At 35.1% G+C, this 17587-nt stretch overlaps 1 protein-coding gene across 2 annotated transcripts in view; it reads right to left on the bottom strand.

The window, feature by feature from the left end:
* Nucleotides 1–17587, bottom strand: part of MRE11 (MRE11 homolog, double strand break repair nuclease) — a 74424-nt gene that overhangs the window by 47292 nt on the left and 9545 nt on the right. For both annotated transcript variants that reach the window (XM_043990645.1, XM_043990644.1), the window contains exons 7-11: nucleotides 15629–15743; nucleotides 9845–10030; nucleotides 7854–8025; nucleotides 6816–6896; nucleotides 3156–3282 (exon numbers count right to left, since the gene is read on the bottom strand). In XM_043990645.1, coding sequence (XP_043846580.1) covers nucleotides 3156–3282; nucleotides 6816–6896; nucleotides 7854–8025; nucleotides 9845–10030; nucleotides 15629–15743 — 681 coding nt within the window. The remainder of the gene's footprint in view (nucleotides 1–3155; nucleotides 3283–6815; nucleotides 6897–7853; nucleotides 8026–9844; nucleotides 10031–15628; nucleotides 15744–17587) is intronic.

Here is a 17587-nt window from a genome sequence, read left to right on the forward strand (position 1 = left end):
GGGGGTGGGGAAGGAGGGAAGAAAGGAGGAAGGGATAGAATTTGGAACTCAAAACTTTATATAAAAAATGTTTAATAAAAAAAAGAACCAGGACAGCTAGGTGGCACAGTGGATAGAGCACCGGCCCTGGAGTCAGGAGTACCTGAGTTCAAATCTGGCCTTAGACACTTAACACTTACTAGCTGTGTGACCCTGGGCAAGTCACTTAACCCCAACTGCCTCACTAAAAAAAAAAAAAAAGAGAGAACCAATGACCATATTTTGCATAATTATAACTCTGAACAGAAACTGCATACAACCATTTCATATTGATGGGAACCTAGCTATATTCTTTCAAATTATAATTAATTTTACTTAAATTTTATTTTATTTTCATTTTTTTAACTGTGATATTTATCACAAACATGAAGTAGTAAATTCTTCAACAAACATAAGACAGTCTATATGATGAAATATATGGAGATACATAAAACAAAGGGCTTCTATACAACCAAAAGAAATGTATACAGATTAAAAGGGAAAGAAAAAGATTGGGGAAGGATGGGGAGGGTATCTTTGCTATAAACATTTCTGACAAAAAAGTCTGACATTCAAAATCCACAAGGAACAGACATAAGTTTATAAAATCTACATCCCAAAACGTAAATGGCTAAGGGATATATACAACTAGCAGTTTTAGATGAAGAAAAAGAAAGGATCAATGACCATCTGAAAGAACAAATTTCCTAATAATTCTAGAAATGAACATTAAACTTTCTCTGACCAACAACAGTCACCTGAAAGATTAACTACAGGCACACAAATTAAAACAACCTTACACCCATGAAACTGGCAACAGTAGTTAGAACACTAAATGTTGGTGGGGCTAATGGAGATAACTATTACAATACTACTAGAATTGTGAATTGCTACAATGTTTTGGGGAAATAAAATGGTATTGTATAATAGGAGATAAAAATCCTTTGATCAAGTGTTTCCACTATTAGAATTACACCTCCTAAGGATGGTGTTGACTGGGGAATAAAGACATATATATAGAAATATTTAAGAGCAGCATTCCTAATGGGAAAAAATGGAAATAACTCATGTGAAAAACTGGAGAAACTGAGAAATAGAATGTTATTGCCCCATAAGAAAACACAAGTATGAATAATACAAAGAAACACGGATGTAAACTGAAGTAAAATGAAAATAGTAGTATACAATCTGGCAGCTAGGTAGCACAGTGGATAGAGTGCCAGGCCTGGAGTCAGGAAGATTCATCTTCTTCAACTCAAATCTGGCCTCAGATACTTACTAAGTTGTGTGACCTTGGCAAGTCACTTAACCCAATTTGCCTCAATTTCCTCATCTATTAAATGAGCTGGAGAAGGAAATAGCAAACCTATTCAGTATCTTTGCCAAGAAAACCCCACATAAAGAGTCAGACACGAGGCAGCTAGGTGGCACAGTGGATAGAGCACTGGCACTGGAGTCAGGAGGACCTGAGTTCAAATCTGGCCTCAGACACTTGACACTTACTAGCTGTATGACCCTGGGCAAGTCACTTAACCCCAACTGCTTCACCAAAAAAAGAGTCAGACATGACTGAACAACATAAAAGCAACCAAATCCAGAAGAAACACAGAGAAAAAAAAGTTCAGAAGGAGGTATTAAAGTAAACAAGATGATTTAGTTATTATCTTGTTAAATTTAATTATCTTATTAAAGTTACTACACACTCTCATTCTGTTAATACGGCAAACTTATGGTTTCATGTAAAATTATTTCTCATTACTGTCTTACCTGAATGTTTGAAAAAGGTTATTAAATGTAAGATAATTTTTAAAGTAAATTCACAAAAACTGGAAGTTTTTTTAATAAGAAGAAATGTTACATTTTGAAATGTAAATGGACTCAGACAACATAAGTTGTTCTGACCTTGGGGTTTGGGTTTTTTTTTTTTAGTGAGGCAATTGAGGTTAAGTAACTTGCCCAGGGTCACACAGCTAGTAAGTGTTAAGTGTCTGAGGCCGGATTTGAACTCTGGTACTCCTGACTCCAGGGCCGATGCTCTATCCACTGCGCCACCTAGCTGCCCCTCTGACCTTGGTTTTATAATAAACGATATATCCATTACATATAGGTTCTTCAGTAATAAAAATCTAGGCTCTTCACTTTGTTCTATCAAAATTTTTTGTTTTAATTAGTCTGCTGAAAAGTGCATAGATATTTAACAAAAGAAATATTTCTTACATGGAAACATTAACAAAATCATTTAATGAAGATTAAAACACATGAAAACTAATTAATTACCTGAATAACTGAAATATGAAGATGTAGGAAATTTCCTCTTTGTAAGCATTTGAGCATTCTAAAAATGTTTTAGATTATAAAATTTTAAAATAGCAATGCAAAAATTTAGATCAATTGTGCAAGAAATATTTACATAGATTTAATAAAAATTTTATATGCAAAAGTGCCAAATTTCTAAAATATTCAAATATTCAAATCTATTATCAGCAGTATTTTTATTTAATTTTTTTGTTAGCAAAAATAAATCTATTTTCTTTTCCTCTTACCTCCCCAATGGAAAAAAAAAAGAAAACTTTCATAGAAAATATTCAGTAGCATTTTTTTTTGCCCAGTGTCTGAGGCCAAATTTGAACACAGGTACTCCTGAATCCAGGGCCGGTGCTTTATCCACTGCGCCATCTAGCTGCCCCTCAGTAGCATTTTAAAAATTCATGTATACCCCATATATCAATAGATGAAGTCTTCCATTTCTTTAACATTTAACATTCATCAAAATAAAAATTATAGGGGCAGCTAGGTAGTGCAGTGGATAAAGCACCGGCCTTGGATTCAGGAAGACCTAAGTTCAAATCTGGTCTCAGACAGTTAACACTAGCTGTGTGACCCTGGGCAAGTCACTTAACCCTCATTGCCCTGCAAAAAAAAAATAATTTTAAAAAATGATAAAAATTATAATACTAATCTATTTTTTCTGGAAGGCAAATGATTTATTTATAACTATAATTAGTACTTAATTTCCCTATATATCAGGGGAGAAAGAAGACAGTAACAACTTTATTGTCATTCTCTCTTTCACTAATGATTGACTTATATGAACATTAAATATTCATTTTCTTCACTTGTAAAAATGTCTATATTACCTGTTTTTTCCTTTTGCTCTCTCTGTCTGAAAAAATGAATAACATCTTTTGGGTTAGCTATCCGATCCACAAACTTCTGGCTGAAGCGGAGAACACTAAAAGGTTCAAATCCTCCTGTATAGTCAACCTATAAATACAGGATATACTATAAAGAACAGAAAACAAATCATTTTAAAAGCCCTAAGATCAACAGTTTTTCTTATGTAAAAAAGTATTAAAAATTACTTATTTAGTTCCTTTTCTACAAGATTTTTGTAATGTTCATGCCATCTTTGTAAAATATGTAATATAATTATAGCACCATTTCCTGTAAAGACACTAAAGCTAAAAAGGTTTAAGATTGGAACAGAGCTATTTAGCCAGTCAAATCAGTAATATAAGGGCTAAGAAAAAATAATAATGGTTACATGTGCTGAGCATTAACTTCAAAGGAAATAAAAAAAACAGAGCTTTTTATATTTGATCTAAAATTGAGAAAATATTTTAATTTTAGAAGCAAATCTAATTGATTTGTTTTGCTCAACTACACTTACTAGTCACAAGGGAAGGCTTCAAAAGGGGAGGTGGGAGGGTAAAGGGGGAAAAAAGGGAAGTCAATGAATGAAAACAATGCAAAAAAAAGAAGACAGGAAAGAATGTATCAATGAAACATTTTTAAAATATGCAGTTCATAATTTTATATATAATCTTTTAAGTTCTTTATTGAAATATTGGTGATTTTCAAGTTTCTAATTAAAAAGTAAAATTAAAATTTTTCTTTTTTGTTTTTTTGCAGGGCAATGAGGGTTAAATGACTTGCACAGGGTCACACAGCTAGTAAGTGTCAAGTGTCTGATTCCAGATTTGAACTCAGGTCCTCCTGAATTCAGGGCCAGTGCTTTATCCACTGTGCCACCTAGCTCCCCCTAAATTTTTCTTTAAAATTTAAAATAAGACAACAAAATAACCAGCTCTAGTCAAAACTGGTTTAACAAAGTAAGCATTTTCCAAAGTATGTATTTTTTTTGTTTTGGTTTGGGTTTTTTGGTTGTTGGGGGTTTTTTTTTGGGGGGGGGGGATTGCAGGGCAATGAAGGTTAAGTGACTTGCCCAAGGTCACACAGCTAGTAATTGTCAAGTGTCTGAGGCCAGATTTGAATTTAGGTCCTCCTGAATCCAGGGCCGGTGCTTTATCCACTTCACCACTTATCTGCTCCCCAAAGTATATTTTTAAATAGAAAATAAAATACAGGACAAATCTAGTAGAATTTTGCTTTCAAAACATATATAATCAAAGCTAACAGCCTCTTTCATTGAGCCAAAATGACCACCATTCTCCTAGGTTGTTATCCTGTGTAAGAAGAAAAGAGCCAATGCTAATCAAAAGACCAAACCATGGACTAGCTCTTGAAGATGTTCATGGAGAAAGGGCTAACGTAGTGGCCACACTTCTCAGGACCTCAAATTTTTCATCTGTAAAAGAACCTTGATGATCTTATGAATTCATCTCTAACTCCTATGGCCCATTAGCCCTCCCCCCCCCCAAAAAAAGTCTTTCATAAAGGATCACATCCAAAAGAAACAGTTTTCTTTACACATGGTTCCTGATCCATGGAATTATTTGCAGCATGAACATTTCTGCATTTATTTTGTTTTTCTGGCAAAAATTAACTACACATTATAATATTTCATAAATGATACCTTCACATTATACAAAGCATGCGTAACCTAAATGGTAGGTAGTGCAAGTATTTTTATGTTCATTCTACAAATGAGTAATCTGAAGATCAGTTCCCCAAGATCACAAGGCTTATGGCATCTGATCCCAAGGGCTTCTTCCACACTTACAGCCTGATCTTGTTAGTGTTTCATCAAAAGCAATGCTATTATTCTCATTAATTCTGTTGCATTATTTTGAACACTCATGAGCAAAAAAGGGGGTAAGATTCCATAGAGTCTTTTGCCCTGCTAAAGATATCTAAAAACTAAGAAAGTTTTGGGGCAGCTAGGTGGCGCAGTGGATAAAGCACCGGCCCTAGATTCAGGAGGACCTGAGTTCAAATCTGATTTCAGACACTTGACACTTACTAGCCGTGTGACCTTGGCAAGTCACTTAACCCTCATTGCCTTGCCAAAAAAAAAAAAAACTAAGAAAGTTTCTAAATCACTTCTCTCCTCCAAAGGAGGTAAAATCCCACTCCCACTATCTACTTTCTAGTAGTCAATCAGACTAATATGTAACTCATACACTAAAGGCCATCTTTTAAAAACAAGGTAATATATATGAAAGTGCTTTGAAAATTGAAAAACACAATACAAACATAAAATATTATCATTGCATAAATGCTAAGTGCCATATTAAAAATGGAAAAAGCTAGCTACTGAAGCCACTGGCTTTCACCTAGTCTACGATAGATTAAAATCAATACACAACAAGTCTACACCAGCCAGTCATCTTTTTTGCTCAATATCCACAAAACAGCTTTAGGTTCAACTCTAAGTGCCTGTCCCACGAGTGTTTGTATGTGTAACAATCTGCTATTTCCTATTCACAATATGCATCTAGATCTAAGTGTCTCTACTGATAGGCTTACCTATGTGTACTTTTCTATGTGCCTTGGTTAAGACAGCTTTTTAAAAAATAATGTTACAAAGTTCAATCATCAGAGAGGTACAGGAAGTATAAAGTATATGAGGTATAAAAAGGTATAAGAAGTCAGAGTTGGCATAGATCTGAGTAGGCTGAAAGAGATCAATGAAAGATTTAGAGGATTACCATAATCATTTGAGAGTTTTCTTAAGGAATGAGAGGTGGGCATTAAATGAGAGGTGGGCATTGATTTGAATGGGCTGAAAGAGATTAACATAGGAATAAAGGTATTAAGGGTCAACCAAAGGCAAAAAGAGTAGCATATCAAATATTCGGTGCTGGGATACAGAAAGTATGGGAATTTATACATAAAGAATAGGAGAAAAACCAATAGGGATGATGAACAGGAAGAAAAACAGCAAATTTTAAAGCATCATATAAATTTCTGTTATTATTATATACAAGTGCTTCACCTAACTACTGGACCTTAGGAAATGTTCAACATATGAAGATGCTGCTTATATTGTCATAAATGTAGTAAAATGAACAACAATACTAAAAACGCTTCTTTCCATTACTTTCCTTTTTTTCCTTTCCTTTTTTTTCCCCCCCGAGACTCAGTTTCCTTATCTTACCTAGGCTGGATATTCAGGGCATATTCATGGACCCAGTTCATAAGCTGATTGCTATGGAAGCTTTAAACTGCTTCAATTTTCCAGCCTGGACTGGTTCATTTCTTTTAAGGCAGCAGAGGGGTCCTATACTGCCAAGCACTCACCATACTGGTGCTGGACTTAGTGTGGATACCTGACTGACTCTAGCCCTACTACAGCTCAGAACTCCACAGCTCAAGCAATCCACCAACCTCAGCTTCCCCCAGTAACAGTGATTATAAGCATGTGCTCCCAGTCTCAGCTAGAAATACCTCTTTCCTGTACAATATTTTAAGGACCTAATAAAATTAACTCAAGAGGTTTCATTTACCAATAAAACATTATTATAACACATTAAAGCAAATGGGTTTCAAATCTGTATTACAAAATTGCCAATAGTATATTTAAAAAATGCTTATTTTATATAAACAGGTCATACTCTTAATCTAATGAGAGGTTTTTCTGGCTGCCGGGGATTTCCCAGACGTTCTCTTTCAGCATTTTCAAGCATTTCTTCAACCTAAAAAAAAAAAATTAGCAACTAGAAATTACTTTCATCTAATTTTATTTTGGCACTATCTCCTCCCTATTATAAGTACATAGTCCCATATTATTTAAAAACTCATGTTTTATGGGCAGCTAGGTGGTGCAGTGGATAAAGCACTGGCCTTGGATTCAGGAGGATCTGAGTTAAAATCCGGCCTCAGACAATTGACACTTACTAGCTACATGACCCTGGGCAAGTCACTTAACCCTCACTGCCCCATTAAAAAAAAAACAAACCTCATGTTTTTCCCATTTCATGATGACAATACTTTCAATAGGCAAAATTAGCTCTTATAATATTTGCCACCATCTATACCAAAGTTTCTTAAGCTGTAGGTCACAAACCTATATGAGGTCTCATAATTGAATGTGGGAGTCCCAAAAAATTTGGCAGTAAAAATTTTATTTATATACCTATTTTGTATATCTATATACTCAGGGTCCCACAAAAATTTCTCAAACAAAAAAGGGTCACAAGAGGAAAAAAGTTTTAAGAAGCCCTGATCTGTACCATCTCTAACCTCTTTCATCAAATGCCTTAATAAAATAACCACCCGATATCCCAAATCATACCTACAGAAGGAAACATCTGAATACGTTCTTTTGTCTTGCTTTTTAAAAAAGATTTCTGTGGAGGCAGCTAGGTGGCACAGTGGATAGAGCACCAGCCCTGGAGTCAGGAGTACCTGAGATCAAATCCGGCCTCAGACACTTAACACTTACTAGCTGTGTAACCCTGGGCAAGTCACTTAACCCTAATTGCCTCACTAAAAAAAAAAAAAAGATTTCTGCTAATTTTAAATTTATTCTACTTGCTTTGTGTTTTAAATTATTATTAAAATTCATTTAAATCATATAAAATAACTTCAAAACCAAAAATATTCTGGTTTTCCCACCCTCCTCAGTGATTTTTAAAAATTAAAATATTTACCTTCTCCAAACAAAAATTTTGTATTGCTTGGGTTACTTTAAGACTATTTGGATTAAAAATATTTGGATGATCAGCAAGTACAATATCCTCTATGAAAAACTGTCGTACTGTCCTTAGAGGAATTTTTTGCATATTCATCTTTCTCCCCTTAACGCGCAGTAAGCCAACATGTCTAAAATAATGAAGAAAAAAGGCATATCTGAACATGCAAAATCTTTTGAATTTTTACAAATAAACTGTTGCATATCTAATACACTTTCTATAAATATCTTAAATAGCTTTACAAAATTACTTATTAAAAAAGTAATGACTAGGGCAGCTAGGAGGCGCAGTGGATAGAGCACCGGCCCTGGATCCAGGAGAACCTGAGTTCAAATCCGGCCTCAGACACTTAACATGTACTAGCTGTATGATCCTAGGCAAATCACTTAACCCCAATTACCTCACCAAAAAAAAAAAAAAAAAAAGGAATGATTGTACAATTTAAATCTAAGGTAATTACAACTTTATTTACAACAAGAACAAAAATTTCTTATGGAAAAAATTTACTGTATTTTTCCAAAGATAGTATCAATTAGATGAAAAAGTATAGTGCTAAAATGATTTGCCATGATTATAAGTGAGTAGAGTTAAGAAGAAAAATTACCTTGCTTGATTATTTCAAATTTTCAAAAACTATTTTATATTTACATATAGCGCTAAACTTAAGACACATCATCTAATCCAACAAGAAAGTTTCATAGTGAATTGGTAAACTTCTTGGGACAAAATAAGATCTCTTCACTTTATAACCAAACATTAATTAAAGTATGCTATACTTTGCTATGCTATAGGATGTCCTTCTAACATGAAAAACTTCAAGTAATCTTTCTAATTGTGACCATATTTAATGGATGTTATGCTACCTACTACATTTTGCTAAGTACATATTTAGAAACAAAATTATTGATAATTCTCTCTTGTGACACTAACATGAAACATAGTAAAGGATTCCAATGTTAATAGGATTTAAATATTAACATAAATAGTATCATAAGATATTATCACTACTAGATCTCTTTCCTGTTCAGGTAATAATGAGTAAAAACTCTAAAACAAAAAATTAGAGAAGGTAGAAAAGTTAAACTTCATAATACTCTCCTATAACACAATAATATGTAATCAGAATCTATATGAATGGTGCTTTAAAAACAGATAAAAGAGGGGCAGTTAGGTGACACAGTGGATAGAGCACCGGCCCTGGAGTCAGGAGGACCTGAGTTCAAATCCAGCCTCAGACACTTCACACTTACTAGCTGTGTGACCCTAGGCAAGTCACTTAACCCAGATTGCCTCACCAAAACAAACAAACAAAAGCAGATAAAAGATAGACTGACTCATAAAAAGATTGTATCTGAGGTTAAGGAATAATTTCGTTTTAGTCTATAAACCGATGAAATAATTTTAAAAGAAATTTAGGGGGCAGCTAGGTGGTGCAGTGGATAAAGCACTGGCCCTGGATTCAGGAGTACCTGAGTTCAAATCCAGCCTCAGACACTTGATACTTGCTAGCTGTGTGACCCTGGGCAAGTCACTTAACCCCCATTGCCCTGCAAAAAAAAAAAGAAAAGCGTGGTGCCTCCTCACAACTCCAAATGCATGTAAATTCATGTTTAGGGGCAGCTAGGTGGCGTAGTGGATAGAGCACCAGCCCTGGATTCAGGAGGACCTGAGTTCAAATCTGACCTCAGATACTTAACACTTACTAGCTATGTGACCCTGGGCAAGTCACTTAACCCCAATTGCCCTGCAAAAAAAAAAAATTTTAAAAAGGGGCAGCTAAGTGACACAATGGATAAGGCACTAGCCTTGGATTCAGGAGGACCTGAGTTCAAACCCAGCCTCAGACACTTACTAGCTGTGTGACCCTGGGTAAGTCACTTAAACCCCACTGCCCTGCAAAAAAAAAAAAAGAAATTTAGATAAACTGCCAAAAACTAAAAAGAACTCACTTTTTTATAGCCTCTCCTGGGGAAAGAGAAGTAACCACTGAACTTCCAGGCTGTGAAACATAGAAGAGCTGCTGCTCGTTTTTGGTTGGTGCTATTTTACACTCATGTTCATGACCCCAAATAACAAGATCAATGAAGTCATCCAAAAACTGTTCTGGAATGTAGTTCGAGGCTCCGTGTTTACTTCTGTTCCAAGATAAAGGGAAAAATGAACATAGTATGGATTACTGGGACTGAGAAGAAATTCAAATGGAACACAAAAAAATTAGAGCAATACTTTCAATTCGTAACAAAAAAACATAGATTATCTGAATATACATCAAAGAAAACATAGGTCATTTTTAGTTTAAAACAATTTGCATTTGCTCTTTATAATACACAAAGCTAAAACTCTTTCCAACTCCTTTTGAAAGCCCTATTATTAGTATAAGTATATAAAACCACAAAGAACTTTAAACACACACACACACACACACACACACACACTCTTTGAATAATGGAAACAAACTGGTCTACTAACAGTGAAAAAGATCCATGGTGCGAGGACCCGTTTCTTCGCTGAACTAACTTGAAGAGGTAGTCTCAACATTATCATCTATACAATGATATCACATCAACCATGATAGGAATTTTGAGACTACTTAACAGTGTCATTAGAGAGCATTCAAAATTTAGAACAAGTCATTATATAACAATGCAAGTAACAGATATCTGTCATGTGTTTCTTGGGCATATTTATGACTGTAACCAGAATGACAAAATAAATAAAATATCTCAAGCATACATGAAGAAATAACTAAGGTAAGTTTGAAGAGATGAGAAGCAATGAAAAAATAAGTTATTAAAATTCATCATGAGAAAGCTTTCCCACAAGTAAAGTTAATTTAGGCTTCAGGATGTTCTTAAATTCAATTCAGGAAATAAGTACCTACCATGTGCAAAAACTCCTGGACCATGGCATTACAAAGATGAAATCAAACAAAATTTTGTCTTCAAAAAGTTTGTAATCAAAAAAAGACAAGAAATATATACTAATAACTATGATACAAAGTAACCTTATGAAAAGTACTAAGGAAAGGTTCAAAATGCTAAGAAAAAATTGAGGAAAAAGAAATGGAGCAAGTGAGGATTAAAAAGGTTTATGAAGGAAATGATACCTGAAATGGGCCTTAGAAGGAGAAATTTCAACAGGCAAAAGAAATGAGGATGTCCATTCTAGGCTTCAGGGATGAAATTATTAAAGGCACAGAGATAGAAAGAGGCAAGACAAGAATGGAGATAGTGCATACTACATTTGCATACTACAGTATGCAAAGTTTGACTACTACATCAAGTTGTAACGATTGGAGTGACACCACCTGCTGGAGAGTTACTGTAGTAAAGCTCAGCCATGAGGAGAAGGCATCTGAGGGCAAGCCATGTGGCTTTTCTTTGGCATCAGGAAGCAATGTTTGCTCATGGGTACTGTCTATCAAAGCTACCAGCCAATTAGCTTGGAGCTCTGTGTGCATGTGGACAAGGATGTTCCCAGTTTCACAGGAGGCTTGTGGAATAAAGGGGTGGTGCGCTCGCTCGCTCTCTCTCTCTCTCTCTCTCTCTCTCTCTCTCTCTCTCTCTCTCTCTCTCTCTCCCCCTCCCTCTCCCTCTCCCTCTCCCTCTCCCTCTCCCTCTCCCTCTCCCTCTCCCTCTCCCTCCCTCTCCCTCTCCCTCTCTCTCCCTCTCTCTCCAGGACTCTCATGGAGAGTGGAGCTAAAATGCGTACTCCCTTTGATAAATAGATGAATCTAGGCCTCTTTCTCTCTCTCTCTTCACCAAATTCTTATTCTCCTTAATAAATACTTAAAAGTCTAAACTCTTTCTAAAGCTTATAATTTATTGGCGACCACTCATTAGATATTTTAGACAGACTAGCTAGAATTTTAGCCCCTTACAAAGCAAAGGAAAATTATGTAACATTAAGCTGGAAAAGTGGGTTGAATACAAGTAATCAATAAGTATATTGGTTGATCCAAACTGTGAAAAGCAGATGACAGAAAACTAAAGAAATACCACATTCATAGGAAAAATCTTTAGAATATTTTTAAAGCTCTAAAGAGCAGTCTTTAAACAATTTTACACCGGGGCAGCTAGGTGGCACAGTGGATAGAGCACCGGCCCTGGAGTCAGGAGAACCTGAGTTCAAATCCGGCCTCAGACACTTAACACTTACTAGCTGTGTGACCCTGGGCAAGTCACTTAACCCCAACTGCCTCACTAAAAACAAAAAAAACCAAAACAAACCAAAACAAACAATTTTACACCAAAGAGAGTTATACTTGACCATTCAATGTTGCTTTTATATTTATAAATTTTTTTTACATTTTGAAAATCTTTAACAAATATTTTGCTTCAAGAAAATTTACCAAAAACAAGCATCTTTTAAGACCTAGATTAAGTTCCATCTCATACATGACTACTCAAACAGTGATTTCCCTTATATAAACACATAGCACTTACATCTGTACCACTCAAATGACAATCGAATATCATCTTGCAAAATTTCTCAAATTATTATCAAGCCTGGCTAACTAGGAGACTGGTGGCAACCTCAACAATAACAGGAAAGTTAGGAAGAAGAGAGGGTTTATCAAGAGAGACATTAGGGCTAGATAAAGAGGACAGAGAATTAATGTGGGAAAACTGGAACACTAATGCATTTGTTGGTGGAATTGTGAAATGATCCAACCATTTTGGAGAGCAATCTGGAACTATGTCCAAAGGGCTATAAAACTGTGCATATCCTTTGAACCAGCAATACCACTACTAGGTCTGTATCCCAAAGAGATCATAAAAAAGGGAAAAGGACCCATGTGTATAAAAATATTTATAGCAGCTCTTTTTGTGGTGGCAAAGAACCGGAAATTGAGGGGATGTCCATCAAGTGGGAAATGGCTGAACAAGTATATAAATGTGATGGAATACTATAGAAATGATAAGCAAGTAGATTTCTGAATAATCTAGACTTACATGAACTGATGCTGAATGAAATGAGAAGAACCAAGAACATTATACACAGTATCAGCAACACTGTATGACGATCAACTATGACAGACTCAGCTCTTCTCAGCAATACAATCCAAGAGAGTTCCAAAAGACTCCTAATGGAAAATGCTCTCCAAATCCAGTGAAAGAACTCTGAAGTCTAAATGCAGATCAAAGCATACTATTTTCACTTTGTTTGCTTCTTCTTTCTTGTGGTTTTTCTTTTTTGTTCTGATTTTTTTTTCACATGACTAAATGTGAAAATATGTATAATCTATATCAGACTGGCTGCTATCTTGGGGAGGGGGAAGAAAAGGGAGAGGAGAAAGATTTGGAACTCAAAATCTTACAAATATGAATGTTGAAAACTATCTTTACATGTAACTGGAAAAAAATACGGTTAAGTGAAAAAAAAAGGGACTAAGAATTATCAGCATAGAAACAATAACTGAATCTGTGGGAGTCAATGAGATTACCAAGTGAAATAATATAAAGGTGGAAGAAAAGAGGGCCCATAATAGAGTCTTGAGAAACACCCAAGGTTGAATATCCAGTGGACACTGAAGAGTAGGCAGACTACACAAAGAAGGAAAATCAGGAGAGAACAGTGTCTTGAAAACCTAGAGAAAGGAATATCACAGAGAAGAGAGCGAATGGCAATGTCAAAAGCTATAGCAAAATCAAAAAGGATGAGAATTGGAAAAAAGGCCATTAGACTTGGCAACTGAGATATCATTGAGCGAGATGCAGGACTGGACCTTTTGAGCATTTGAAAAGAACCATGATTTGGGAACTTATAGAATGTAGCTAACAGTTATTTTATTTTTGTTCCTGTTAATACTGGCACAATGTGATAGATTTGGAAGAGGTGGTAACCATATGCTGAGGTATAATTTGCTAGTAATGAATGATTACAGTCTCTCCCACCCCAAGATTAGAAGAGAATAGGAGGATAGAATCCTGATGTTCGTAATAGCTACTTAGTTACTGGCCAGAGTGTTTGTCATAAGTTTAAAATACAGTTTAAATACACAGAACATAGAGAATCAGTGTCTGATTCAAATAATTGCTGCTGAAAGACAAAGTAGTACTTTGGAAATTGTGAAGATGAAACCTTGGCAGATAAGAGACCTAAATGACACAGTTTTTGCACCCCCTATCAGTCACAACACAGAAAGAAAGGACAACAGGGACTGCAAAAAGTGACTTAGAAGTAATGAACATGAGCATTTAAATAGCTGACAGCACTAGAGTCATGATAAAGAGGGTTTCTAAGCCTTCTTATCTTGTTTCAAGTATGAATATTTTATCTCCCTAATGAGATCAGAAAGAGTCCAGTACTAGACATTGTATATTTTCATTAAATATTTGTTGAAAAGTTAAATATCTTCTACTAATACTTAAGAAGTCAGTTTTAACTATGAAGAGTGTGAGTGAGATTTTACCCAACCCTTAGATATAAGAGATTTAACTATGATAATAATCAGTACTTAGCCTATAAATTGTGATTTAATATGTTTAGGTATTCTTTAGTGATATTCTTCAATAGCTTATGCAGATAATAACAAAATAAGTAAGATAGGTATTTGTAGAGTTTATGTATATGCTATATGTTAGATTGATGCAGAAACCACATAAATTGAAACCATTAGTTTAATGCACTGTGGCTAGGTATCTACCAATCAGCTTAAAAGTCAACTACTAAAAATAGTTACTCTGGACCAATCAGAACTTGAGAAAAGTTACCTTTGGAGGTAGATGGCATTGATGGATTTCACCATCCCATTCTTTCAACTGTGGTTTCTAGCACTTTATGTAAGATCCACTATGGTGGATACACTAGTTGGATTACATAATTTTGCATAAGACTGAGGTTTCCAATATTCAATGAGGATTTGTTGTACATATATCACTTGAAATGTGTAGTGTAAATGATGTTTCTAGGAGGGGTCTGTCTAAAAATAGTAAGATATATAAGCATTTAAGCCTCATAGGGGTATAAAAGTAGCTGAGTGACACTACTCAGGGTCTTTGGGTCCTAGACTTGAGACTTTGTGAGGCAGGTACCCTCTCTCAATAAACCTATTTTCTATAGCTTGGAGACTTCGCTGTTTCTTTTACTTCATTGGACTTAGAAATTTTTGTGACAACAGTATGACTCAAAATATACTCTCTCCTACCCACCTCAGAAAGTTAAAATCCGTATTTGAATCAGTGATAGGGAAATGATAGGAAAGGATAGTAAGGACAAGAGTACTGGATCTGAAGTCAGAGAAGGAGGTTTCAATCCTAGTTCTACTTCTTACTATCTGTGTAACCTTGGGCAATTAACTTCTCTGGGCCTCAGTTTCCTCATGTATAAAATGAGAGGGTAGGACTAGATGAATAGGAAAAAAAAAGATCTTTCATCTCTAAATCTATCATCCTATAATGCTGGAAGCTTTAAATACACAGAGGCGTGGGCAGCTAGGTGGCACAGTGGATAAAGCACTGGCCCTAGATTCAGGAGGACCTGAGTTCATATCTGACCTCAGACACTTGATACTTACTAGCTGTGTGACCCTGGGCAAGTCACTTAACCCTCAATGGCCTGCCCAAGAAAATACACAGAGGCTTAAATTTCTAAACTTTACAGAACCCTTAACATGAAGAAATTTTAGAGAAACAAGAGGTGAGCCTAAAAATGAAGAGGATGGCATGAAAGAGGAAATAGCGGATTTATATGCTTGATGTACAACAAAATTCAGTCAAATGCTTTTTTACCTGTTTTGATGAATCACAAACAAATTAAACCAACTATTCTCTTCTTCCCTTGGTCTCAACATTGTTACTTGTTTATTGACAAACATTCGATACAACCTTTCATCTGGAATAGATCCTAAAAGGGACAATATACATATATATGTATATAGATAGATAGATAGATAGATTTGAAAACCAGACTACTTATTATGTAACAAAGGCCATCATTCCTATATTTACACAATAAATGTATTTCACAAACCATTTTATCCCACTTGTGACAATAATTAAATTAAAAATAACACTTTTTACTAACTTTGACCTCTTGCTACCTTTGGTTTACAAGCTATGGTGGGAGCTCCAAAGTCAAAGATGAACTCCTTAAACAGGACAATTACACTGACAAAAACCTATCTATTCTCCCCAAAAGCCATCTGACACTGTTCTTTCATACACTTGAATAAAAATCTCATTTGTACCTAAAATTCCTGTTAAATTATGTCAAATGATTCTAAATCAGAAACACATTTATCTTTGATTTTTAAATTGGTTAACATAATTTAAAGGCAATTTTAAATAGAAGAGCAACAAAAACATCTAGTAAATAAGAACATTATGTTCATGAAACAAGTGTATTTCCCTCCCAGCTATGCCACTGTACAAAATACAGAATCACTTATATGATCTATGCCCTACTTTCACATTTGTATAACATCTCCTACCCTTTTACTTACTTCACAAGGCTGCTATAAGGAAATCCCTTTATAAACTGTAAATTTGCTACAGAAATGTAAGTTATTATTAATTCTCAAAACAGTTTGTAGGCACTGATCAATGTAAATGACATTAAATTCCTTGGAAAAAGTCATGACATAAATGCCACAAAAAGTCTTTTGTAAAATATGTGGTAAAAAAGTATTAGTGTTAACAAGGAATTATAAGGTATTTACTATTATTAAAATAAACTGCTCAGATTTTTTTTAAAAACAGACTGGGGGGGGCAGCTAGGTGGCGCAGTGGATAGAGCACCGGCCCCGGAGTCAGGAATACCTGAGTTCAAATCCGGCCTCAGACACTTAACACTTACTAGCTGTGTGACCCTGGGCAAGTCACTTAACCCCAATTGCCCCACTAAAAAAAAAAAAAAACAGACTAGGGGGCAGCTAGGTGGTGCAGTGGATAGAGCACCGGCCCTGGAGTCAGGAGTACCTGAGTTCAAATCCGGCCTCAGACACTTAACATTTACTAGCTGTGTGACCCTGGGCGAATCACTTAACCCCAATTGCCTCACTAAAAATAATAATAATAATAATAATAATAATAATAATAATAATAATAATAATAATAAAAAAAACAGATTAGGCCATAAAAATGATAAATAAAATATCAGAATGAATTTAATCTATACAAGGATGAGTTAATAGAAAAGAATATTTAAGCATATCTTCAAAACATTTGACTTCAGAAACAAATGTTGCTAATTTCATATAGTAGAAACTACTGAATACCACATGTTCTGAGTAACTAGAGTACCTAGCAATAGTATACACATTACTTGTATCATCTAAGAAAAACAAAAATTCAAATTTTTGGTTATAAGTTATAATGTTCCCTGGCCAATTCTTGAATTTAGAGAATTATTCCTGACCTAAAAAGTACTTTACAGGGCAGCTAGGTGGTGCAGTGGATAGAGCACCAGCCCTGGAGTCAGGAGGACCTGAGTTCAAATCCGGCCTCAGACACTTAACACTTACTAGCTGTGTGACCCTAAGCAAGTGACTTAACCCCAACTGCCTTACCCCCCCCCAAAAAAGAGTACTTTAAAGATTTAAAAAAAAACCACTAACAAATAAGTCTAATCATACCTTTTAATATTTGGTTTTAGAAGCTTTCACAACCTTTTGTTTATACCCACTAAAGCTCGGTAAAATGATTTTCAGTCATTAAGTGTAAGATAATGAAGGTGATCAAAGTAAGTTT

Source organism: Dromiciops gliroides, chromosome 3, assembly GCF_019393635.1.
Source record: "Dromiciops gliroides isolate mDroGli1 chromosome 3, mDroGli1.pri, whole genome shotgun sequence".
Lineage (NCBI taxonomy): Eukaryota > Metazoa > Chordata > Mammalia > Microbiotheria > Microbiotheriidae > Dromiciops > Dromiciops gliroides.